At 48.6% G+C, this 24,751-nt stretch overlaps 1 protein-coding gene across 1 annotated transcript in view; it reads left to right on the forward strand.

Annotated features, from left to right (window-relative positions):
* Positions 1-232: 232 nt before the first annotated feature.
* NKAIN4 (sodium/potassium transporting ATPase interacting 4) overlaps positions 233-24,751 on the forward strand; it is a gene marked incomplete at its 3' end in the record, with an annotated part of 46,434 nt that continues 21,915 nt past the window's right edge. Inside the window, exon 1 of the mRNA XM_084271663.1 lies at positions 233-379. Within this exon, the coding sequence (XP_084127789.1) occupies positions 326-379 (54 nt within the window). The 5' untranslated portion in view covers positions 233-325. The remainder of the gene's footprint in view (positions 380-24,751) is intronic.

A 24,751-nucleotide genomic window follows, 5' to 3' on the forward strand; every position in this document is an offset into this window, starting at 1 on the left:
AGCATCACACGGCGCCTGCCAGGGCTTCGGGAGAGGCGGGGGACCCGGCAGCAGCAGCAGCGAGCCCCCGCCCCGCCAGCACTGGGACGGCAGCCGCCAGCAGGGCATTGCCCTTTTAAGCTGTGGCCCCACTGCCTCCTCCCCGGCTCCCGGAGGGGCTCCGGCAGCCGCCGCGACCTCCCTCCTCCTTCCCTCTTTCCCTCCCCTCCCGCTTCGCTCCCGGCGGCGGCGGCGAGCGGCAGCTGCGGGCCGGGGCGCGGAGAACCCCAGGTCGGCGGCGGGGCTGCTGCGAGCCGGGCTGCCCCTGCCCCGCTGCTCGGGGACCATGGGATGCTGCACCGGGCGCTGCACCCTGATTTTCCTCTGCACTTTGCAGCTGGTAAGTGGAAGCGCTCGGGGGGGGGGGGGGGGGGAAACGGGGGAGAACGGGGGGTTCGGCTCCCCGGGACTGGGATGGGAACAAAAGCCCCCCTCCTCCTCCTCCTCCTTCCTCCAGCGGCTCGGTGCCCGCTGCTCCCGGGTCGGTAAAAGCTCCGCTCCCTCCTCAACTTCGTCGCACAGGAGGAAGGTGGAGGGATGTCAGGCTGCGCTCCGGAGACGCTTTGCTCCGCGGGGGAAATTAGTGATGCTTAAAACTCGGAGAAACGTTAAAAGAAAAGAAAGAAAAAGGAAAAAAAAGTTCTCAAATCATAAGTTCTGGCTTATAAAATACAACTAAAAGAATCACTCCGTCATAGGAGTCCCGGCGGGCTCGGTGGCGATGCTGCAAACCAAAGTTCAGATGCGCGGAACCCAGCGGTACCTCCCGGCTCTTTGAGGTCCGGCTGCCAGAGAGGGCTCGCCGGTACCCCCCCACCCCGCTCGCCGGTATCCCCCCACCACCACCCCCTGCTCGCTGTTATCCCCCCCACCCGCTCGCCTGCACGGCAGGGCTTTGTGCGGACTTGGGAGGCATCATTTCAGACCCCCTCGGGATAGCGTGCTTGCAAATATATCTATTTAGGAATAAACTTCCCGGGGTGCGGAAAGTGTCGCCCCCGGTGGCACGGGCTCCTCGTCCTCTTGACATCCGTGTACGTGATAAACAAAGGTCTGGTTGTTCCCCGAGTGTCTGTGCATCCATCCAGGCTGGACCTGGAGGGTCCCCTTCTTGTCAATAGCTAATGGGCTCCAGGGCTCCTCGAGCCTTAAAAAGGAAATGACAGCATCTAGGTATTTTAATTCCATGTACTTTTTCCAAATCGGCGTTATTTTGGAGCATTAGCAGCGTGCAGGAAAGGGCAGGTTTCCTGCTAAGTTCTCTTGAATAGCAAGCTGGTGCCAAGGGCTGAGTCTGGTTAAAACTCTTTGTTTTGGAGATGTTTGTGGTGTGATTTCTGCGGAGGGACGGGTGAGCAGGGCACTCTGCTCAAGGTGGGAGACCCGCTAGCTTTTAGATGTAAACCATCAGGCTAAAATCGAAGGGGACGAGGGTGGGAATGCAACCCTGTCAGCACCGACTGGCGCAGTCGGGAGATGCGGCTGGAAGGTTTGTCTCCTCGTTGAAATACAGACTAGAAGTGGTGGGGTTTTCTTGCACAAAGCGTCTTGCTAGGCATATTTATGAGCAAGTTGAATGGCTGGGCAGTGTATTTAGTCTCCTGGATTATTTCTTTTGATTTCTCACCCGTGATCATTGAGGAAAGAAGCTGTACCCTCTATTACGTTAGAAATTGGCACCTCGACACTCACTGTCTCTTAAACCCATCAGCGTGTCATCCTGCTTTAAAGCACACACACACACCAGGGAAAGAAAGAAAAAAAAGAATAAGAAAGAGAGAAAAAGCCATGAGCTGCTGGTGCTGTTCTTATTTCTGACAAGCGTGGGAGTTTTCTTGTATCCAAGATACAGGGACAAAGAACCCCCAGCATTTTATTTTCCTTAAGACCCTCCTCCTTGAAGAAAAGAATCAGTTTGGCTCATTCTTAAGCAAGTTTGGATGCTTTGGCCGTAGCAATTTCCCATGGCACTTGCTGGGTGAATTGGTAGAGCTGGAAAAATGTGAACTATGGGTGAGGGAATTCCTGGAGCCGTGCTCCGATGGGGTGAGGTCAGGAGATCCTGGCTGGTTCCCAGCAAGTGCTTGGGGGTGATGGTGAGATCCAGCCTGGTGCTCTTTCATTATTTTTAAAAGAAATTTCCAGCAAACTTTGTCTGCAGATAGTCACATCACTTCCACATCAGTACAGCCAAGTGACCCACAGGAATTGCTGCTGCTCAGGGTGGGTTCTGTTAAAACAAAACACTGATCAGGCCAAGATCATCAATAAATTAAAAGGACGTGAACTTCCTTTGTTCCTCTCAAGTCTCTGCTCTGCTTCATTTAATACTTTGAACCCTTTGCTGCCTTCACTCTGTGTTGCCAAGCATCGTGTCTCCCACTCCCAAAGTCCCAGGGGTGAAATCCTGGCTCCTCTACAGTCCGTGGACACTTTGCCTCTGACTTGGATGGGGCAAGGATTTCAGCGCTGGGATGTCCCTCTTGGGTTTTGCAGCACACCCCGATGCTTCCTTAAGGGTTCTCAGGTCTGTTCCTCACAGTTTCACTGGGGCTTTTCATAAATGATGAACTGAAACATGGAACAACAACCTCCTCCCCCCCAAAACAAATCAAGTTAGGACCCCGAGTTGCAATACTTTGTAGAGATTATGTTATTAGGTGCACACAGCTGGGTGAGCGTGTGGGGAAGGGTTTGCACCCTGCAGCCTAAGTGTTTCCTTGGGAAAGAAAACTAAAAAAAAAAAGCAGAAAACAAACACATTCATCATTGTGGTGTGTGCTCCCAAAGAAAAAGTTTGCGATCCAGTTGGAGAGCAGAACAACAGAGTGAATTCAAGGAGCTGCTACACAATGCGAATACCAACTAGATCTTCAGCCCCCCACGGACTGAGCGCTGGTGGCAGAGATCGAGGAGGAGAGCTGAATGCATCTGGCTGAAGAAAATCAGGGCTGACTCCCCAGAGGTTTGTTAATCAAGGGGGGAGGGACAGCTGTAGGTTGAATAAATAATTTGCTATGTTCCAGTTTTGTGTTATTGTTTCCTTGAAACATCCACATCAGGCTCTTGCTTCACTGATCGGTGCTGCAGGGAGCACCCCACCCACAGCAAGGTGGTGGGGTGTTTGTAGCCCAGGATTTGTGCATCCCAAGGGTGTTGTCACCTCCCAGTTCTCACTTTGCCCACTGTTCAGGTACCGATGTTACCTACAGCCCTTGCTCTTCCTTCCCAGCCAGCTCTGGGCAGTGGTGTATTAAGAATCACGAGCAAAACTTAAATGAGTCATAGCCTCCCCAGGAAAAAAAATAATCAGCACTCTGTAAGAAAGACTCTGCAGAGGGTCAAGAAACGTCCCCTGGGGAAATTAGGGTTGAAAAAGTCTTGTCAAGGGCAGGATTTCTGAACCCGAGTGGTATGACAGGGAGTGTTGCACCCAGCAGGACATGGTGAGAAACCACAAACGAAGGCTGGGTCTCAGGCTGAGAGATATTATAAAAATATAATCATTGATTTGCTTCTTTTTCTATGCCAGTGTGAGATTGCACCCAAACGGTGGGTTTTCTGGAGCTGTGAGTGATTGTGCACTGAAGGCACTATGTGAATTTATTTCCACCAAGCATGGAAAAATTCCCTCCCTCCCCGTGCCCTGTCCCAATAAATCAAACCACTGTAGTTTCTTTACATTCTGTCCGTGGATTCAGAGCTCAGATGCCAAGCAAAGCCTGGAGACGATTTTACAGATACATTATAAATCCCCCTAGAATAAGAGCTTCTAATGGAAAAAGTGACTAATACTTCAAATGAGCACAGAACAAGGCGCCCTGGGACGGGGCTGCACATTGAGACTAACCAAAAGTAACTATATACCTTTATTTATTTATTTCCTTGTGCTCTCTTTCCCCCCTCACTCCCTCCTCAGCAATGCCTTTTTAATCTCTTACAGAAGAGGGTGACCAGTTCTGGAAACTATTTGAAACCAGCACAGATCCTTCTCTAACTGCTTACTCTCTTGTAGCTAAAGGGGTTGTGTCGGTTTGATCCACATGTGGAGCGATGATGAGCATGTTTTGGGGGGGGTGGGCAGAAGGAGAGGGTGGCAGACAGGGGGGGATTGAATAGTAAGTCAGGCAGGGTGGGATCTCTGCCCCAAAAAAATAGCAAACCAAAAAAAAAGGCTGAATTAAAATAGGTGGGCTTGATCAGGTTGGCACATGTGGGTGGTAGAGCATCTTCCTACCCAAGGTAAGGACCGAGCAGCATCTGCACTTTGGGGGTTGTGGAGATGCCTCTCTTGGCTTTCTCCTCTCCATCCCAGGGATGCTTTGAACTCTAGGTAGGGTGGGGAGAGCAGGACCAATCTCTCCCCTCCTCTGCAGCTGCCTCTGGACCTGGGGCAGTTTGCTGCATGATGAGGGAGGTCTGAGCTCCCACAGCTGTGGTACAGCTGGGCACAAAGCATTCGAGGGAAGAGCAGGTGTGAGGGGAAGCACGGTGTCCCTCTGCTCATCACGCTGCTCAGGACCCCTCCGAAATTACCTTGTGCTCTCCCCAGCTGTTTATCTCCCCTGTGTTTTGTGGTGAAATTATAATCCCTCTAGGGAAAGGACTCTCTTTCATGGATATGCACAGCACCTAGCACCATGATGGCTTGTACCTCTCCCGAAGTCCTTGAACAATACTCCAGGCTAAATAATAACATAAGTCTAAAGACGACGTTTGACAGATGCTGTCTTCTCCATGTCTGTTCCAGACAAAGGAAAATTAAAGCTGTGCCAATAATAGAGCTCGTCAGCATTTTCCACTGGAGCTGACTTTCAGTAGAAACCTGGGGATTTGACTAAATGAATATTTTCATGAGAAGTATCTGCTTTCCATAGACAATTTTGAGTTTTTTTTTTTTTCTCCCAAGTTTTGGCCAGAATATTTTGGCAAAAAATCAAAAATGTGCTGGCAAATGTCTGCTGTGCTGGCAAACATTTTTAATTTTGGAGTTGTGGAGCTTTTCTTACAAAAAAAGTTGAATTTTTGCACGAGGAGATTTTATTTTTTCTTTTTCTCCTGAGCAGCTGGAGTCAGTACTGCTGTACCACAGTGGTCTAAGCCCCAAAGCTTCTAAGCATCAGGAGGGAAGGGGAGCTTGGGGTATGTGCTTCAGACGTGCCCCGTTGCAGATTGAGCTTTGCCCTGCAGCCCACATCCGCGTTTCCCATCTCAGTGGTGGAGACTGCAAATGACTCACAGGAACCACGTTCCTTTGTGTCCTCTAACCAAACCCATCTTGTGCTTTCAGGCCAAGAATGGAATCTGGCAAAGGCCAAGCCAAAAAGAAGCTGAGGGCAGAGTGGTATCGACCCATTCCTCTCGGAGAGCCGGGGCTGTGTGTCTGCCTCGCCGCTCTCTGATTCCTCCCGGTCACTCTCTGCTCCTTCACCTTTCCCTTTTTCCTCTCTTTGAGCAAGAAGAGAAGGAGCCAGTTTTCCCCCAATGGGGGACCTCTCCCCCTGGCTGGTGTGGGGTTAAGGGAGCTGACGTTGCTCCATTGTGTGCTAATAATATACGGAAACTCGGATCGTTTTGGCTGGGGTGCATAATGGAGCTCTTCCAAGAATCTGCTTCAGGGGCCCTCAAGTAGGAACTCTTGGAGAACAAACTGGATAACAAAGGACAGATTGTGATCGTTTTTCCTCCAGGAAAACCCTGGAATAGCCCATGGCTTTTCAAGCACTTAAGAAAATGCATATGTAAGTGCCCCAGCTGTAGCATTCCCCTTTCCCATTAACAAAGCACTGGGTTTGAGGTCAGTAGAACTGAACTGTTCTTTCTTATTACCCCCCCTTCCCAACAAAAGCAAAACCACACCAAACAAAAAACCAAGGATAATTTGTGATTTGGTGTCCTTATGCTTGTGGGGTTCCCTTTGTCCCCACTCCTCCTGGGCTGCAGTAGATACCATGAACACACCTAACCGTAGAGCTTGTGTCTGTGTTTAAGTTTGGTAGAAAGATGCTTTTCAACCAAGTGGAAACTTTTGTCTCAAAAGCAGTGCATTCTTCTCCCATTCCCCATCTCCAGAACACAAGGAGGGGGAAAAGGACATTTCTGGGGGAAATAAAACCTGGCATTTTGCAATGTTTGCTGAAAATGATTGGGGAGAGGAGAGTGGTGTTATTGTGCCAAACCCCAGATATTTTGAACTTTTCAGAAGACTTGACAAGTCTCACTAAAAAGAAGTTGGGTTGGTGTGTCTTCTCCTTTGGAGCTGTGCACTCTCAAAGTTTTCATCTTCCAAATATTTCTGATGTCATTGTGTCTCCCCCAACTTTTGGTGAGGTTTAAAAGGAGAAGTCCTGAAAGAGAAAGCACAGGCTTGGGCTTTACTGTAGGGCAGTTGACTCATGATGGGCCAATGTTTTTTGGTAGGAAACTCAATGAATAAACATCTTGCAGGATCACCATTCTGAGATATTTATTTCATATTTATTTTATTTCTGAGATTATTATTTCATAATAATTTCACACTCGTAATAGTACCCATAATAGGACTTGTAAAGTTCATGGGATTCCAGAATAAGAATAAATTACTTCAGCTTCCCTTGTTTCTTGAGTTTTGGTAAGGGTCAGAATCCTATTTCTTCTTCTTCTTTCCAGGGATAATAGTAGGAATTACAGAAATGAGTTTTGATAGTAGTGAAAGGTAGGGAATTGGTAGTGGTAAAGTAATAATAGCAAACTAGGTAGTAATATTAGGGATGAGAAAAACTGAAATGATTGAGATATCTGGGCAGAAATCTCTGAGGTGGGCTCCCAGAAAAAATGCTGCTTCTCACCCGTGTGTCAGGTTTGTGTGGGTTTTATGTTGAGCACAGAAGAATCCGTGATGAGGTTGCTCCAGCTCCTCCCTGGGTTAGCTGAGTCCTGGGCCCACACCTGGAAGTCTTAGTGAAGTTCACAGAAGTTTTATTTCGCTCTGTGTTCTGAGGTTTCACAGAGCAGAGAGGAGCCAGCTGCACTTCTCTGCTGGGGCAAGATCAACAGCTCCTCCCGTGGCTTCACTGTGGAGTATTAGTGACAGACACCTCTTCCAATGGATGTTTCTTGGTCTCATTTCCACAAAGACTTAATTTCCCATTTTCCTGATGTCTGTGGCTTGTTCTCAGCACAGCTGCTCCCGTGTCAGGATGTTAGACACAAAGATGTTGTTTATTGGGGATGCACACGTCCCAGATTTTCTCTCAGAGGTGAGGATTGATGGAAATCAAGAGAGCAGCTTTCCTGATCCCCCTTCTTCACCCCACGGATGCTGTTTGGGTGAATCTGGGTTTAGTAATTGAGGTGTCAGATTCCCTGACGCCTTTCGGCTGCAAGGCTGATGGTGTGGAAGCGGTGACCTCCGCTGCCATCTGCCATGGCTTAATGAAAATGTACTGTGGGAATCGAGGCAACAGCTTGTCTTCATCACCTGCTTGGAGAAGGCAGACATCAGGAGTCGCTGTGCCAGCTTCCTTTGCCACCTTCAAGCAACTGTCCAGCCCTGCAGGCAGCTTCCCACCTGCTCTCCAGGCTCTCTCAAGCGAGCAAATTGTCTGCTTTATACCCTCATTTTTATTTTTCTCTCCATTTTTTCTCATCCAACGCTCAGAAATCTAGAAACCCAGGGCCATCATTGTATTTTCTCTGCATCAGTGGAGCAAGCACACAGATGTCCCCCCAGCTGCTGGCTTTCAGAAGTGTGGGGGCACAAGTTGCCACCCTGTTATGGCAGCAGGCACAGCCAATGGGGCTGAGTGCAGGGGGGGATCCAAATCCAGCATTCGTGCCTTGGTCTGCACTTTGGGACAGCCCCACACCAAGCAGACTTGCTCCCCACTGCACTGCCCTCAGAGGAGACAAGAACACAGCTGAGGATCCCCCTGATGGGATCTCTGGAGAGGGGTGAGACAGGGCTCCTCATCCTAGTTTGTCCCATCCCACATCCCACAGAGCTGCCCATGTGCTCCATCTCCCAGGTCTAGGAGGCTATTGCTCCTGGACAGGATCTGTTTTCTCAGCACAGCTCTCCAAGCCTCTTTCCCTGCTATTGTGCCATTTCCCAGTGAGCTGGGACATCGCTCTTCTCAGGGAGGTGGGTCAGAGGGACTGACCAACTCCTTCACTAGTGAGCACTTGGGCAGCTGGTCACCTGCTAAAGCTGTGAAAGACCAAGAACGTTGCTGAGGGTAGTTGGGTCGTACTGCCCCTTGAGAGCCAAGTACCCTTAATATAAAACGAACCCTGGTACTCAGATGAATAGTTACAGCCAACATGCAGAGCCTGTGAAGATGCCTCCTGTGACCCCTCTCTGGTGAATAGGGACCTGTCCTGTGTCTGTGGTGACCCTGACAACAGCCTTGGACCTATTAAAGCATCTGATGCTGAATTAATATTTTCCAAATGCTGTTCTCTGGAGATGGTTCATCAGTAAGCACTGTTTCAGCTGAACAGGGAAGGTGAGATAGAGGACACTAATGAAGGGGATGGAGCATTTTATTACCCACACGGAACTTATAAAATATTGAGTGTAACCTTGCATGGAGTGCTCTGGGTGGTGTGTTCATCCATCACCCACACACAGCCTCACCACAATTAGCGGTTTGTCACAGTTTGTCACTGTCTATCTTCAGCTCCACCTGAAAATTGCCTCTGTAGTGAGCAGAGCTCAGTCTCAGTACTGGGATAGTTAACCTACCTGGAGAGCAGGAGGAATAAACCCTGGCCTTACTTGGATTTGTTCACATTTAGGAGGCTTTAACATTATTCAATAGTACTTCCATAAGAGCATTGCCCTGCATGTGTTGGGAGCATATTGGGCTGAACCCTAAAGTCCACAAGGAAACTTTTCCTCTACATGAAGCTCAGCAGGTAGATGGTCTTTTCATGGAGGGTATGTGTCAAGGTCTTTGCTTAATATTGCTGCAGTGGTCTGGACACCCAGGAGTGCCTATCTCCATGCTGTGGGGTTTGTGAGCATCCTTTCCTCCTTTCCGAGATGCTGGACCCTTGATCCTCCATTAAGAGGAAAACAGTCCCACTTTGGTGCAAGCACCACATCCAAATGCTCCAGGGACCAGGATGGCTGTATTCATGGACATTTAAAACCACTTTTCTGTTTCCCTGGGAAGGAATTAGTGAGTGAAGCTGACTGGACGAAAAAACCCTCCTGAACCAAAGATTCACCTCAGCAGGCCAAGAAAGAGCTGGCCTGGCCTGACTGGCTTTGGCTTTCATTTAAGGCCTTGAAAGCAGTAGAGGCCACAAGTATGTGTTTGTCAGCTAAAAGGTCCACAGAGACATGGTCTAGGTCCATAGGCTTGTGCAGGATGACCAAGACCTGAGTCTTCAGACTTGGGTGGACTATTGCACTTTCCCAGAACCCAAAACACCTTTGAGGTTCTGGGCCAAACACCTCCTGTTCACCTGCAGCACAGAAGAGCTTCTCCTGCAGCTCTTCCCTGGGGGACAGTGACGAGAACGTGCAAATCTCTGGCCAGATTGGCAGACTGTGCATTCAGGTAGCTTGCACCAATGTCTGAACTAGTGGCCATTACCCAAATCAAACCCAGTTCCTAATTTCCCATGGCTACTGGTAATCCCTTAGCAGCAGATTTCTGTGTGTGGGATGAGAACGGGCTCTGACAGGCGGCTCCGCCAGACAACGCGCTGTTTGTGAGATCATTGTGGGAAAGGCAATACACCTGCTTATATCCTATATGTACAGAATTAAGGGGAGAAATCTGATTATCCTAATTACTCAGAAATGCTAAATATGTGCAGAATACAGTTTCGCTAATTAGCCTGGGGAGATTGCTGGCTGTTCGGCGGGGAGGAGAACGGGTGTTGGGAGAAGTGTGATGGGAGTTTGCAGTCTGTTGTGTGCCCTTTGCTTTCCCAGCATGCGGAGAAAAGGGAGCACGGGGGTTCAGAGATGTGATTGCCAGCTTTAAAGCAAATTACAAAGCAGGGAAAGGGCAATTCTCTTTCAAATGTCTGCCAGTTTTTAGGATTCTGGGTCTTCAAGTTTCTCATCTCATTATTCTGGGAGGAGATGTTGAAGGGAAGGATGGGTCCTGCCTGGCGGCGCAAACAGCTGGCAGAGACCCTGCACAACTGCCTTTCTCAGGGGTATCTGTCCTGTGAGCTCTTTATCCTGCTTTGTGCAGATTCTCACATGCTCTTAGAAGCTTGAGGAGACTGTTGTGGTAGTTGGTTCGAGGAATGATGCTGCTTTGTTTGCATTTAATGGGCTCATTTGTCCCATGGATGGAGATATTAGAAGAGGTCTTCTGGCCCCAAACCTCACCTGCTTCTCCCAGAGATGTGGAGCAAGTCAGGCAGTTGCTAGGCATGTCAGAGGGTGGATCATGCCGAGTACACCTCAGGGTGCTAACCCCCCGGTGTCCAGATCCAGAGAACCAGGCTGGTTCCTCTGGCTCCATGCTGGACATGCACCCACCAAGCAAACTGTGACATCGCCAGGAGGGCAGCAGCACCCACAGCAGTGTGAGGTCGGCACAGCTGGCACACACACCTCGGGGGTTCTTGGGTCCTGCACCCCACACAGAGACCAGAGCCCAAACCCCCATCTTCTGGGTATAATGAGTGCCCAAAATATACCTTCATTCATCGCTCCTTGTAGCCGTGCTTCCTCCTATCTCTATGTAACCCTGCACAGTGCTTATCCCTGACCTAGCCAGAGGCTAATCTCTACCTCTAGCTTTTTTGGAAAGGTTAACTTTCCTGCTTGTAAGTCCCTGTCCATATGCAGTGTGCTCAGGATCAGTCCTGTTGCCAGTTTAAAACATCATTAGCTATGAGAAGCCACAGGAGTGTTTGGGCTTCCAGGGCTGCCACTGAAACAGCTTAAAGCTGAGTTGTGTGACAGCCTGAAAGAACAGATAGGGTGATATAAAAACTCTGCCATGGCTTCAGACAATAAAGACTGTGTCTCCCTTCTGATGAATAATGGCTCTTTGTTTTATTCCTTGGATGACAGGGCTGTTACAACTGCTGAGAACTCTTCCAGTGCTAAATATATGTCTGTGTAATAAAGGCTCTGCAATCTATGAACTGGGACTGAATGGATACTTGAGTGAATCACTTAAAGTACGATGAATTTCTGAGGCAGCTCATCGTGACAGGAGGTGGAGGGGCAGTAAACTCCTTTGCAGATCACTTAGCCAAAGGATGCTTTCCTTGCATGAGGCGTAACCCAGGTTGCATGGCTGCCAAGCTTTTTCCTTATTGTGGCTCCCATGGCTATGTAAAGTTCTTCACTCCCAGTTTTGGACACAAACCTGCAAACAAAGGGCACTCTAGATTGAGCTCTAGTGTTTGGTGGTGCGACATTGTCCAGATTTTCTAGCAGAAATCCTGGAAACCCAGTTCTGGCAGACCAAATGGGAATACAGCAGAACACCCCTTGTTTAGCTGTAACCCATAGGGATTGTGCTGGACCCCATCAGAAACAGTGATGGTGTGGAGCCTGCTATGAGAAGGAGGGAAATTCATTGTCTTACTGCTGCAGTGGTGCCACACTAATGGAAGAGGCGATGCAAAGGTACTGTCATCACTCTTCTGGAGCCTCAGAGCTTTGCCAGATTAAACTTCCTTGAAATTACTTAATGTAGCAGCAAGGATTTGAATTTCCATAATGTGGATTAGCGCTTTTCTATTCTAGCTAATCCTTGCAGGCAGACTGAGAAGATCAAAAGACTTCGAAAAAACCTTGTTGGAAATTTTGGAGGAGGGACAAGCTAGAGATGCCATCGTTCCACGGACAGGGAATCGTCTGGCACCTCCAAGGGGAGTGACAACAGCAGCAGGGAGGCAGGGCCATGGTGCGTGAAGCTTTGGTTACACATGCTAATAGAGGGCAAGTCTTTGTCCCCTTTTGGGGCCGGATGGGACCCAAAAGTTCATAAGTGCCCCATGTCTGAGCTGCTGCCCCACAGTTTGGCGTTCAGTCCCTGGCTTTGCTTTTTTTTTTTTGCGTTTCTGCAAATGAACTTTGTTCCCCAGAGCTGCCATAGTGGCATCTATGGACCAACCTCTGTTTTAAAAGGGGAAAGGGGAGGGGGAGAAGAGAGGAAAAAGAGAAATTCAGCTTTGCTGTTGAATAAATCATGAGCCATTGAGGAGCTGCAAGTCAGCAGGGGAGGGGCAGGGCCAGTGCAGAACCGAAGGGGACCCAAACGTCATAAATGAAGCGCGGGAGGAGCCTGGGCATTGTGTGACACTTGGAAACTTAATTGGGGAGTCGGTTGGTGGGAGGCCAGAAGATGATGTATACAATAAAACAGAGGCACTCGACTGGACTGAAAATGCAAACAAATTGGGTAGCACAACAGAAGAGATAAATTATGCCCATAAACCCAACAATGAGCGAGTGACACTGGATAAACAGTTACATATAATAACGCCACTGTTTGTCTCAGCCATCCTAATTGGGAGGCTGGGCAGCATCCGATGAACACTCCACATTGCACATTCCCTTTCTAATGAGGAAGATTTTTCCCTCCCTTCTGCACACCCTCCTCCTCCCCCCTCCCCACCCCCAAGGCCCATTTAGCAGCAAACTGAAAGGCCTGGTTTCATTCCACTTTCCCACAGCAAACTCATCCTGGCAGGAACTGCATTAAGGAGGACAAGTAGAAAATGATAATAAATTCAGGACTTGCTCTTATTTCACCTTATGACAAATCTATCCAGTGGGTGACTCAGCGCGGGCGATACGAGCAGGGACTGGGCTGCTGCTTTCCTTTTGACGTTTGGTCATGTGGAAAATAACTCCATTCTAGCCTTCACTCAAAAGGGCTTTCCTTTAAAAGTAATGCTTTTTAAAAGGCCCTGAATCCTTATTTACACTGCTGGAGAGCCAGCAGCTTGCCTCCATCCAAGTGAACCTCACGGGTCTCATTTCATCATCTACTTGGACTGAAGAGCAAAAACAAAGGGGATGCCACACAAAAAAGTGATAGGTCAAGGCCATTAATGCAAGTGGGAGAACCGGGGTTTTTTTAGCATGATATTGTATTGCTAATAAATCCCTGATGAGAATCTTTTGTTTTGCTGAGTTCCTGTCTCCACCCCGAAGCATTTACTTCCAGCATTCAATCTAGTCTGGAGCAGAGATGCACTGGTACCCAGAGCAAACTGTGTTTCCCAAGCTGCTTCATCAACCCATGAAAGCCAAGGCTGAGCTGCTGAGTCTCTGCCTCAGATGGGCCTCTAAACGTTTCTCCATCTCAAACCTTAGATTTTTACTTACTTAATCTGAGCAATTCACACTTCTTCATTTACATGGTTTTATTGACCTAAGAAAAAGAGCTGGATCTCCATTTCCCAGTGTGTAGTGCTCATGGAGAGGTTACAACCAAGGAGGGAGCCCAAGAGTCCATCAGCCTTCCTTCTCTCCAAGGGCAGCGGGGACCACACTGCTGGGGCCATGCCAAGGGTACCAGCATCTCCTGAGATGTGGGTGACAGCTCAGAAGTCACCTTGGGTGACAACAAAATTGGCTTTGCCTCCTAAAGTGGCTGGAAAACTGAAATATCCATAGTTCATATGTCTTGAGGGTGGCAAGGGAAGCTAGATTCGTTACCTGTAATCACTGGGGTAATTAATCAATTATTTAGGTATGACTGATTTTCTTCCACTGAAGCAATCAGAAGAGGAAAAGTCAATAGTGATTGATTCATTTTCTAGCCACTGCGTAGGAGGGAAGCTGTTTGTGGGGATTGTGGTTATTGGAAAATTCCTCCCATACCCCAGAGGCCTCTGACAGTCCCGATTTGTAACAAAATAGTCATTTTTCTGTTTGTTCCAATTTCAAACCCTTCTTGTCAAAAGCATTTTACTGGAACCAGAAGCTGGACCGCTAAGTGTTTTTCATGTCCAAAAGACTCTTTCCTTCCCCCTTCTTTCCCATTTAGTGCTTTGATGACAGGCCTGCAAGTTTGCTAGTGCGTTCATTACAGGAGAGGTGGGCAGTGTTTCTTCCCTGAGAGTTATTTCTCAGCTGAAAAGGAATGGCTACATGTTTTTCCAGCTATAGTTTGTCCAGGAATACTTTTCTTTTGTCTTTTTTTTAACCAAACCAAGGACATTTCTACTTTAGTTTGTGGGGTTGTGGGGTTTTTTTTTTGGCAAAGCACCAACAAGAGAATGTTACTAGTGGTGATTAAAACTCAGCTGTCACCATAGGGGTCATTTTATGCTGATGGCAGCGTGCACGAAAGTCATTTGGCCCATTTGCAGCCAAACTCCTAAAATATCTTCAGCTTCCAAGCTGCCTGTAAACTTTCTGTGTGCTGCTCTGAGGTGCACAGGGGAAAGGGGAAAGTCCTCTGTGTCAGTTTTGATATCTACAGCCAATCATATCTGCAGTATTAGCTCATCTGCCCTGTCCTGACTTCCCAGCTGTTTATTAGACTAAAGTTGCATCCCCTGGCTGCTGAGGGCGAGGTGAGGTTGATAGCTGAGATGAGCAGCAGTGGGGACTCGGGCAGGTGGATTGACTGGGCATCCTGCACTGGGCATGGCTGGGATTTGGTTGGAGCATCAATTGGGCTGAGTTTGGGGGAGATGCAGGCACAGGAGTGGGGGTGAGTTTACCTCTCTATTCTAAGGATGTGACAGTGATGAGAAAGGTGAGGGGTTTGGGCTGGTGTTGCAGTTGTGGGGAGGTTCCCAACCTGAAATGACATCTCTTTTTACCACTATGGTGGGTGGGTGTCTGATAAAAACACTCTTGCAATGATGGTGTGGTTTCTGCTGATGCAGGAGGATTACTATGAAATATTAAAGAAGCTTTTTACAAATACAACCCAAGTCTCCAGCTATCCTCTGAGTAAAATGAAGGTGTTATTTCTAATTCCACTATTTTGGAAGACAAGGAGTTAATGACTGTGCTGAAGGGTTTTGGTGGAAGGAGCAGAAGCAGAAACAAACCCAGGAGACTGATCCATATGTGGGATAACACCATTTTGTGCTGCTATGTGTGGGAGCCAGGCTGGGTGTCATTGCATCCATGCCCAGGCATCTCCATGTTGTTCCCATGGGATCTTCTCTCCTGCTCCATCAGACCCAGATTTCACAGAGCCCTTCAGCACATGACTGCAGCTGGATGTACGCTGCTCCTCGGCTCAGCAGATGCTCCAGCCTTCGCTTGAAAGAGGGCTTCTGTCTTTCTCAAGGAGCTGCTGCTCATGGCACCAGAGTGGGGCAAAAGGCATCTGATGTAGCTGCTGGCAGATGGAAAGGGAGGGCTGTAAAAATCATGGGAAATGCATCCCTTCGGCTCCACGTTGTCTCTCCCTGACCCCCCACAACATCTCAGCTCGGTATGAGGAAACAGAAGTGCGAAGAGCACTTTGCTGTGTCCCGGCGGGGGAGAGAACCACCCCTGGGAATTCCTGGGTGGCTGTGCTCGCTCCCCTCTTGCTGCAGGAAGGTTCCGAATGGGCTTCCCTTCTAGGAGCCAAGTTGCAGCAAGACCGTGTCAGGTCCCCATTCCCTCGATTATCAACAATAACAATATCATTTGCTTTCTCCCCTATTTCTCACCCGCCCCGCGCTTCCCATGTAATGAATTCTCGCCTCTTGCTGTAGCCGCCGCGGTGACACCAGCCTGATTTGTAATGTAAATAGGCAGCCCAGCCTAAAGTCGACCTGCAAGAGCACCGCAGGGCTCTAATTATAATTTTCATTAAACTCCTTCTGTTTACGAATACCCAAGCAATCTGGCATTGCAGCGGGGGCGAGAGGAAATTAAAGCAACACTACCACTTAGGCACAGTGTCAGGGAGCAGGGACCCAGCTGCTGAGCAGAAACTCAGGCAGGGAACCTGCAGACAAAGTTCTGAAGAGTTCTTTCAGCTTTGGCATCCTCCCTCTCTCTCCCTCTTGAGCTGCTACCCTGGTTGCAGAGCTGGCAGTTTTGTCCTTCAGAGGATCTGGCTGGTTTTACGCGTGATCTATTGGTGACCTAATTAAGGGGATCAGCTGCTCGAGCTCCCAGCGCAATGGGCAGCCAGGAGATGGGGGAGAGCAGGCGCTGAGCGGGACAGGGCGAGGGGAGGGTGCAGAGCAGAGGGAGAGAGACCCTCAAGCGAAGGAGAGAGGGGGGGGAGCTTTATCCCAGGGGGGTTCCACCAAAGATCAGTGATGAAGAGACTGCACATGCTGGGGAGCATCCTGCTGAGTCCAGGAGTGCTCTGACACGGAGCTGTGCAGGAAGCGGGGCTTTGCTTGGCCGTGCTACAAAGATGCCAAGAAGCTCTGATCCTCCCATTCCCCTGGTTGAGAAAAAAAGCCTTGGGTGGCTTTCTGCAGGTGTGTTACCTTCAGAGATGCATTCCCATAACTCAGGCTACAGCCAACCCTTAGTGAGGAGAAAGTGCTGCAGATGCCAGCCATGAATTAGACATGCTGGGGACACTTTTGTTCGTTAAGCTAAAGGCAGGGGATGTTCTCAGCATCCCTTGGACACAGTGAGTCTTTCTTGGGCTGTGTGTGGACAGGGCAGAGGAAAAACTGAGCTTGGCTTTCTGAGCCTGAAGCAAGAGTTTCTTCCTCCTTTGGGAAGCTGCCAGTGGTATATTTAAGGTCATGATTCAACTTTGGGGTAACCAGTGGCAAAATAAAATTGCAGTTTGCAGTAAGTGGCTATAAAACAGCAAAGATAGCCATATTTTGTCTAAACTGTGTGAGTCCAGCTGGTATCTTGTGGGCTTTATATAGCCTGGGACTTTTGGTCCAGCCTCTCAACGGTTTTAAGTCTTTCTAGTGCCCTTGAGAGCTTACAGGGATCTCTGAGCTGTTCCCAAACAGCTGCTCCCACATCGAGGAGACTCCAGAGCTGCATCATTAGATGACAGGCTGGGCAGATATGGTCCTAAGAGTCCTTCAGTACAGCCTTGTCCCTGCTGTGCAAGTCCTATCTCCCTCATTTAGCTAAGCAGACAGCGCTTAAGATAGCAGGTCCAGAGAATACAGGGTATATTCCCCATACCAAACAATCTCTTCACTAATTTTTAAGTATTTTCACTGTTTTCCTGCATTTTGCTGCATCCCTGTCATGTGAATGAGACCAAACTTGGGATAGCCCTCCTGGCTGAGCAGAGGCAGGGATCACAGAGTGTGATGCCCTGTTGGTAGGAAATAAATCTCTCCATTAGAAAATTAAATTCCTGCTGATCTCCAACACCGCTCTGCCTCACAGCCTTTATAGTGTTCAGATGGCTTCATAAATGGTAGCAGATCTCCCAAGGGAAATGGCTGGTGAGTTAATGGCACATCTTTAATATACTTCACTCAACAGGGAAATTTGTTCTACTGGTGGGAGAAGCTCTTCCCCCAGCCCAGTGCTAAAGCTGTCTGCCATGCCAGGATGCTGTCTGTGGTGAGCAGCAAGGATGTTTGCCCAGGTGCCTCAGCACAAGTTGGGCTAGGGTAGGATGGCAAGTCCTCTGACAAGCAAGGGAAAACCAGGACTGCTGCAAGCAGGGAGGGGGTTGAGTCACCATCCCTGTATGTATTTAAAAGACAGTTAGACAAACTGCTCAGGGATGTGGTTTATCATAGGACAGGTATGGTTGGACTCGATGATCTCAAAGATCTTTTCCAACCTGGTGATACTGTGATTCTGTGAAGCGTGGAGCCTGGGACAGGGCTGTGCCATACAGAGCACTTTACTGCACCACTTATTGAAGACACTCAGTTTTGTGTGTGTTGCAAATACAGTCACATCCCCTTCCTTCCAGTGCCCCCTTCTCTCCTCCAAAGCTGGGTAGCCAAAGCTCAGTTAGGAAACTGAGGAGAAAAAGTTGGGGGGGGTGTGGTGTGGTGTGTGTAGTAGTATTGTGGCACAACAGATTAATTTAATTATGTTTGGGAAATTTAGCTTTGAGTGTTGATGCAGGTTACAAATAAAACAAGTTTGTCATTCTTGTCAGAGTGCTTTTTTTTGCCTGGATCACAAAGGCACCTGCTTATTAATTTAGCCTGATTGCTAATCTCTGCAATCAGCAATCACAGCAGCACAGTACTTAGATGCTATCAGGAGACACAAAGCAGGAGTGAAGGGAACAGAGCTGCTCTGGTATCTGATGCTGCTGCACAGACACCTCTGCATCCCCTGCAGAGATCTGCCTGAGCCCTGAGGCAAGATGTGGCCTGAGAAAACCAAACTGGCCAGAGGTTGTGTGGGGTGTAAGGTGACAAGCATCACCAGCCACGTCACTAACCCTGATTTGGGAGAAATCTAGGCAATACAGGGCAATAATTTTACTGAAACATTCCCCTAGGAAGCAGCCTTTTCCCCAGGAGCTGCATTCTGAGCACCATGCAGAAAGTGAGCGCTGGGCAAGCTCTCCTCTCCTCTGCAGCATAGTGTGCAAGAGCCAGACAACCAACTGTACTGCTGACCACCCCAGATGGAGGGGTGTGGAGCAGGAGAGGGCTGTCACACTTCTGTTGCAGCTGGGGATGTGCCATTCAGTAGGGACCACGGACTACAGAGTCTTGCTGGAGAAAGGACTGCCAGTTCTGCCCGATGCCCCAGTGCCTTCTTTCTCCTGCTGTTTGCCAACTATGTGGCCCAACCCAACACCTGGAGAAAAAGGTTAAAGAGTTTTGTGTGTGTGAATGCTTGTGCACAGCCTGTGCCTTCAGCTGAGCAAGGCTGGTGACTATACGTGATGTGCTAGGATGCTTCTGTCCTTCTGAAGCTGGAGCCTCCTCTCCAGACACAAACAGGTTTCAGTGCCAGTCTCATCCCTTATGTTGTGTCTTTCCTGGAATGCTAAGCAGCATTCAGGCATGTGGGACTGAATAATGACATATCTTTGCAGCTAGGATATTTCTGAAAGGCGGTGGCAGGAGAAGGCATAGGGATCAAGGTCAAAGCGGCGGCACTCCTGAGGGCATCACTGCCAACACACAATGTGGTGCTGGGAGGGCACAAAGGTGCCAGGCCTGGGGAAGGAAGAGGTGAGGACCCCGTGCTTGTCTGTTTAACAGCAGGATGCTCTGGGCTTCAGCAGGGAAGTTGTGCTGAACCCCACTGAGGGGTTAATTCTGCCCAGACTCTGTGCAGGATGGTACCAGGGTGGGAGAAGTCCTCATCCTCAGCTGTGCATGGTGCAGTCCAAAAGCTGTGTTTGCTGGAGAATAACACCCCTGGAGCTGCCAGCCCCTGCTGCGGGGCAGTGAGGTGGTGTGGGGCTCATGCCAGCCGTGGGGACTTCTCCAGCTCCTTCAAGGGGGCTTTGGCAGGCATTGCATATCCCACAGTGACCAGTTTGCTTTGGAAACACAAATGATTTAAAAATATAAGGTCTGCTGATGGAGGCCTCTGTAATGTCTGTGTGAATAGAAGCAGTCTAAGCAGCTCCTGGGGAGGAAAGGGACCAAACCGAGCAGAGAATGGGGCTTATTGTATCCCTTGGCCACAGCGACCAAAGATGTCTGAGAGACAATGACAAACAGAGACCTCCTGAGCAATTAGTCTCTTGACCTCTGTGGGTCAGCAAGGGATGCTGGCAAAGGAGCTGTGGATCACAAGGCCCCGAGGAAGGTTTCCTTGACAACACTTACTGAAGAAAAGTGGGATTTCATGAATGTAGTGGGCATTAGCACGTGAGATGCTGACTTGAGAAGAAACAAGGACGTGGCACCTATCAGAATAAGCGCCTCGGTTAGGGAGATGTGAAGTAGTGGCTCACTGAGCTGCTCTTTCAGATAAACTCAATTAAACAGCTATTACAACCACTAATGTTTATTTAGAAGTGCAGTCACTGTGGTAAAAACAATCTTATGGTTTAGTATTTTTTCTGGCCACTAAATCTGCCCCTTCAGTAAGCACTGGCCCAGAAGGGAGTTTTCTGCTCACTGTTGATAGTTCCACCACACTGCAGCCTGGGTTTAGGATTCTTGGGATCTGATTTTCTTTCACCGTTTACAAACACAAAGCAGTTGTACAGAAAGTCTATGTATAATATTACAATATACTATATCATAATAATACAAATAGTGCCAATGCCAATAATAATAATAAACACAGCACACAGGAGTTTAGTATTGCCAAACTTCAACTGTTTGAAAGAACCAAAATTAAATGTATTTGTGTTCAAAACCTAAGGAGATATATTTTTAAACATCTATTTGAGACTTTAAAATCTCTTCCTGCTGTTTCAGCTAGCTGGACTTCAATTTGCATCCTTATATGATGTCTCATAGGGATAGCAGTACTGTGACTTTGTCCTAAACTCAAGCCATCAAACGTTGCACGGCCAAAATACCTCAGGAAATTGATGCAAGGCTTTCCTCAAGAACAGACCCGTGACCTTTTTCAGTGAAAGTCTTGGCTGCACTGATGGTGTTTGCACAGTAGACAAACAAAGAGCATCTTCTTAAAAAGCAAAGCCGGTTGGCAGGGAACCAAATGCTGAATCAAGGCGTCGGGAAGCAGCCAGGCAGCCCTGAACATCACTGGAGCTTGGTGCTGAGCGAGGGCTGGGGATGAGGCTCTTCTTCAGCTCGGGCTGGAGAAAAAGTAAATACAGGGGGTTAAATTGCAAATTTTATCTGTGTTGAAGCTGTCCAAGGCAGCTGTTTACACCCCTCAACAAGGGCAGTGCTGGAGCTGGGGCAGGCTGTGAGACTCTGTGTCCTTCTGGTGGTGAAAGACAAGGAGTAGAAAAGAGTTTTCAAGTGGCCTTTTTTAATGGGCCAAGTGAGAAAATTGTCTAGCTTTCTGGGTAAAACATTATTATTTTCCTATTTTTTTTTCTATTTTTGCAGAAGCAGCTTCCTTAGGTCCTGGCTGGACTGTAGCAGTAGGATCAGGCTTCCCCAACTGCTTCATTGATTGCATGCTTGCAAATTTATTGCTAGCATTTAATTTTAAAAGGAAATTTCTTATTAAAGCTGAACTTGGAAAGTGTAAAAGCAGGTTTGCTTGCAGGACCAGGTATGTACAGCCCTGTGTTTGTATCTGTAGGCAGGACAACCTGTCTGCGTACCTGTACCTGTCACTGAGCTTTCTGAGCATCCTCCCTGCATGAGCATGTTGGCACGAGTCACTCCAACACCTCAACAGTGATATTTGTTATTGTGTGTGCCAGCTGATTTCAGGAATGCAGGGAAAGACAGAGATCTAAACCAAGGAAGATTAAAGGCTTTAAAAGCTCAATAAACTAAGAAGAGAAAATCTAGCTGATAACATGGCCTTGATAGTGGTTTGTAAAGGGCAGGGAGTTGAAGAATTATGGGCAGCTGTATGACCATCAGCATCCCTTCCTCCTCAGCAGTATGGAGGCACAAGGGGAACAGGATAAACTCTCCAGTTTATCAGCATGACAGAAGCAACAGAAGAATAAGATGAGGGGATAGAAAAGATTGGAGGGACCAGAATTCAAACAAGCATCCCCCCAGCCTGTGTTGAATCGGCTCAGAGTGTCCTGCTGGCATTGACACCTGCCAGAACCAAGGGAAATGCAACTGGAATGGTCTGAACCTTCCAACAAGAACAAGTTCTGTATTTTGAGGTGTTTTCTAAGGTCCTTTTCCTATTCTGCAACAGGCTTTATCAGGCAACGCTCCCCTCCAGCTCCAGGACAGCTTCCCTCTCTGGTGACATTTGAATGGTGTAAAGACCTTGGGCATGTCCTGCCATGCTGGCTCTCAAAGCCTCTCTTTGCTCGTTGTGTGGGAGCTGTGTGATAGGACTCTCTAAGCTGCAGAACATCATCTCTGCCTTTCTTATCTTTCCCAGCTGTACAAATGAACGATGGCCCAACAGAGAGCTTTGGCTCCTTCTGTTTGCTGGGCTAACAGTTGCTTTGCATGGTTGTTTGCTATCCCAGTTTCACTTGGATCAGCAAAAAAATGAGGCTTATTTCGGGGGAGAAAAGTCTGCCACAACTACTCTGCTTTTAGTACTGCAACAAATCATTTAATTTAAAGAATGAAAGGTAGAAAAAAAAAGTGTTCTATGGGCTGAGAAGCAAAAGGGAGCAGAAGGAATACTGGTTTTAATAAGAATAGTCATAAAGAAGAAATATTTGTCCTCCCTGATGGAAAGGTCCTGTCAGCTTCGAATGGGTTGGAACCTGTGCCACAATCTGTGAAATTTCTCTTTACAACCAATCTCTCTTGAATATAATAGGTTTTCTCAGTAGAATAGTGTGAATCATCATAAAGAACGCTACATCAAGGACATTACTCTGCAGAAACTTGGCAGCAGCAGAGAAGGATGGCATTTCCCCTGCTCAACAAGAGGGATCCAAGGGAGGTTCAGTATGAGGGTGCAGATATATCAGTACCACAGGCAGAGACAAACCCTGGCCATTTCTGAGCCAGGTTGAAGGAACCAGGGCAGAAGGGTACCAAGACATTCATAGAATCATAGACTGATCTGGGTTGGAAGGGACCCCAAGGGTCACAGAGCTCCAACCCCCTGCCACAGGCAGGGACACCAACCTCCAGGCCTGGAGCTACACAAGGTTGCCCAGGGCCCCATCCAACCTGACCTTGGACACCCCCAGGGACGGGGCATCCACCCCCTCTCTGGGCAGCCTGTTCCAGCCCCTCACCACTCTCTCTGCAAAGAACTTCCTCCTAATATCCAATTTAACCCTTCCTTCCTTCAGCTTCACTCCATCCCCCTTGTCCTGCCAGTCTCTACCCTTTAACAAGCTGATTCCCCTCCTGTTCCTCTGCTCCCATCAGGGACTGGGAGGCTGCAATGAGGTCCCCCCACAGCCTTCTCTTCTCCAGGCTGACCCAGCCCAGCTCCCTCAGCCTCTCTCCATAGGGGAGCTGCTCCAGCCCTCTGATCATCTTCATGGCTCCTCTGACCCCTCTCCAACAGTTCCACATCTTTCCTGTATTAGGGCCCCCAGCTCTGGACACGGTACACCAGCTGGGGCCCCACGAGGGCACAGCCCAACCCCACATCAAGGCCAGGTTAGCACAACCATCGCTGTTTACCTGCAGATCTCAGTGGTATTTAATGGGTAAGCTTTGCACACAGACCTGTAGCATAAGGAGAGAAATGGATGTTTATCTGTTTGTTTTTAGCAAATACTGCCTTTATTGTCCCAGGGGAACAGGGACAGGCCTGGTAACTTCAGGCTGTATTTCCAGTGGCTGGATTGCAGCCCTGACTCCCTACAACAGAGTTTGAGTTTCAACAGTGGCATCTGAGCTCATCATCAACATGTATCTTACAGAAAATTGCTTTTCTTTTTGTAAATGAGGGAGCAGCTTGCCTGAGCTCACACATCACACAAAGGCGTAGGACCCACCTCCCCTCCCCTCAGTCAAACCAGTAGCCAGGCACAGCCGGTCTCTGTCCCAGACCACTGACACCTGCAGCTCCCAGACACACAGATCCGTAAATAAATGCAGAGAAAGTGGCAAAGGAACATAAATCAGAACAGAAACAACCCGAGGACAAAGGCAGTTGTGGCAAGGAAGATGGAAATAGGACATGAAGCTAACTTCTGGGATCACGGGGAAAAATCCAGTGTGGCCAGGGAGCAGAGACCTCTCCAGGAGCCATGCCCCAGTCTGAGGTCAGTATAGATGGGCAGGTCCATTTCCAGAATGGTTGGGTACCTCTCACTTCACAGACCAACGTCTTCCCTGGTCGAAACAAGCCAGGAAACACCACAAAGCTGTGGAAGGACAAGCTTTCCCTTGTATACACAGCCCAAATGGCAAATGTTCATTTGTGAGAAGAAAACACTTTTCCAGACATGGATACCCTGAGTCTGGAGAGGGAGAACTCATGGCAGAAGACATTGGTAGGAAGGATTGGCCTTTATCCTCCCTCTTCAGGGCCTGAGGCAAGAGGTGATGCTGAGCAGGGTGTTATCTCTGCAGAACACACCCCATTGTGTCCCCTCAACTAACTGATGCTCTGCACTGGCACTAATAGAACACACAAAGCCAATTAAATGCCTGATGGGATGAAGTGGTCACAGTCAAGTGACCCACTGCCAGCCAGTCAGCATTCAAAATTTCTAAATATCATTAAGGTATGTGAGTTAATCCCCTGCTAACAGATTAGGCCTTTAACCTATTCCTGCTGTTTCTGATGAGATACAGAGAATCTGCTGTGCTTGGGCTGGGGAGAGCAGGCTGAGGGGGAAAGTGAGCAGTGTTTGCCTGGTGCCAGCCCCAGAGCTCTGTGCATGGCCATGCAGCACTTCTCCCAGCATCCTCCAGATGGTTCATATGGCTCAGAACAGGGCGCTGGGTGTTGCTTCAGAGGAAAGACTGATTGTTTTGCAGATGAGACAGATTTGGAGACTGCCTCCCTCCCTTCCCTCCCCCCTCTCTCTGCGCCCCTTGGCCTGTGGTGAGAGATGTCAGAGAGGGAAAGCTGCTTACCACCACCCCAACTGACCTCTCTTAACCAGGTTTCTTTGAAATACAGATTTTTGTTGAACTTCCATGGCACCATTGAGAATTGCAATACCTTCCTAGCCCAAGAGAGGTGTGAAGGTGATTTCCTTCCCCTCCATCCCCCCCTCTTGCAGGACAAAGGAGGAATATTGGTCATTTAATAGATGACCTGCAACCATTCACATCCTTAAATGCTTTAAGCCACTAGAGAAGCTCCAGTGCTTGGTCCCCAGCTGCCATTTAAAAGCCAAGCCAGGGAAAG

This window comes from Gallinula chloropus, assembly GCF_964237585.1.
Source record: "Gallinula chloropus genome assembly, chromosome: 16".
Classification (NCBI taxonomy): Eukaryota; Metazoa; Chordata; class Aves; order Gruiformes; family Rallidae; genus Gallinula; species Gallinula chloropus.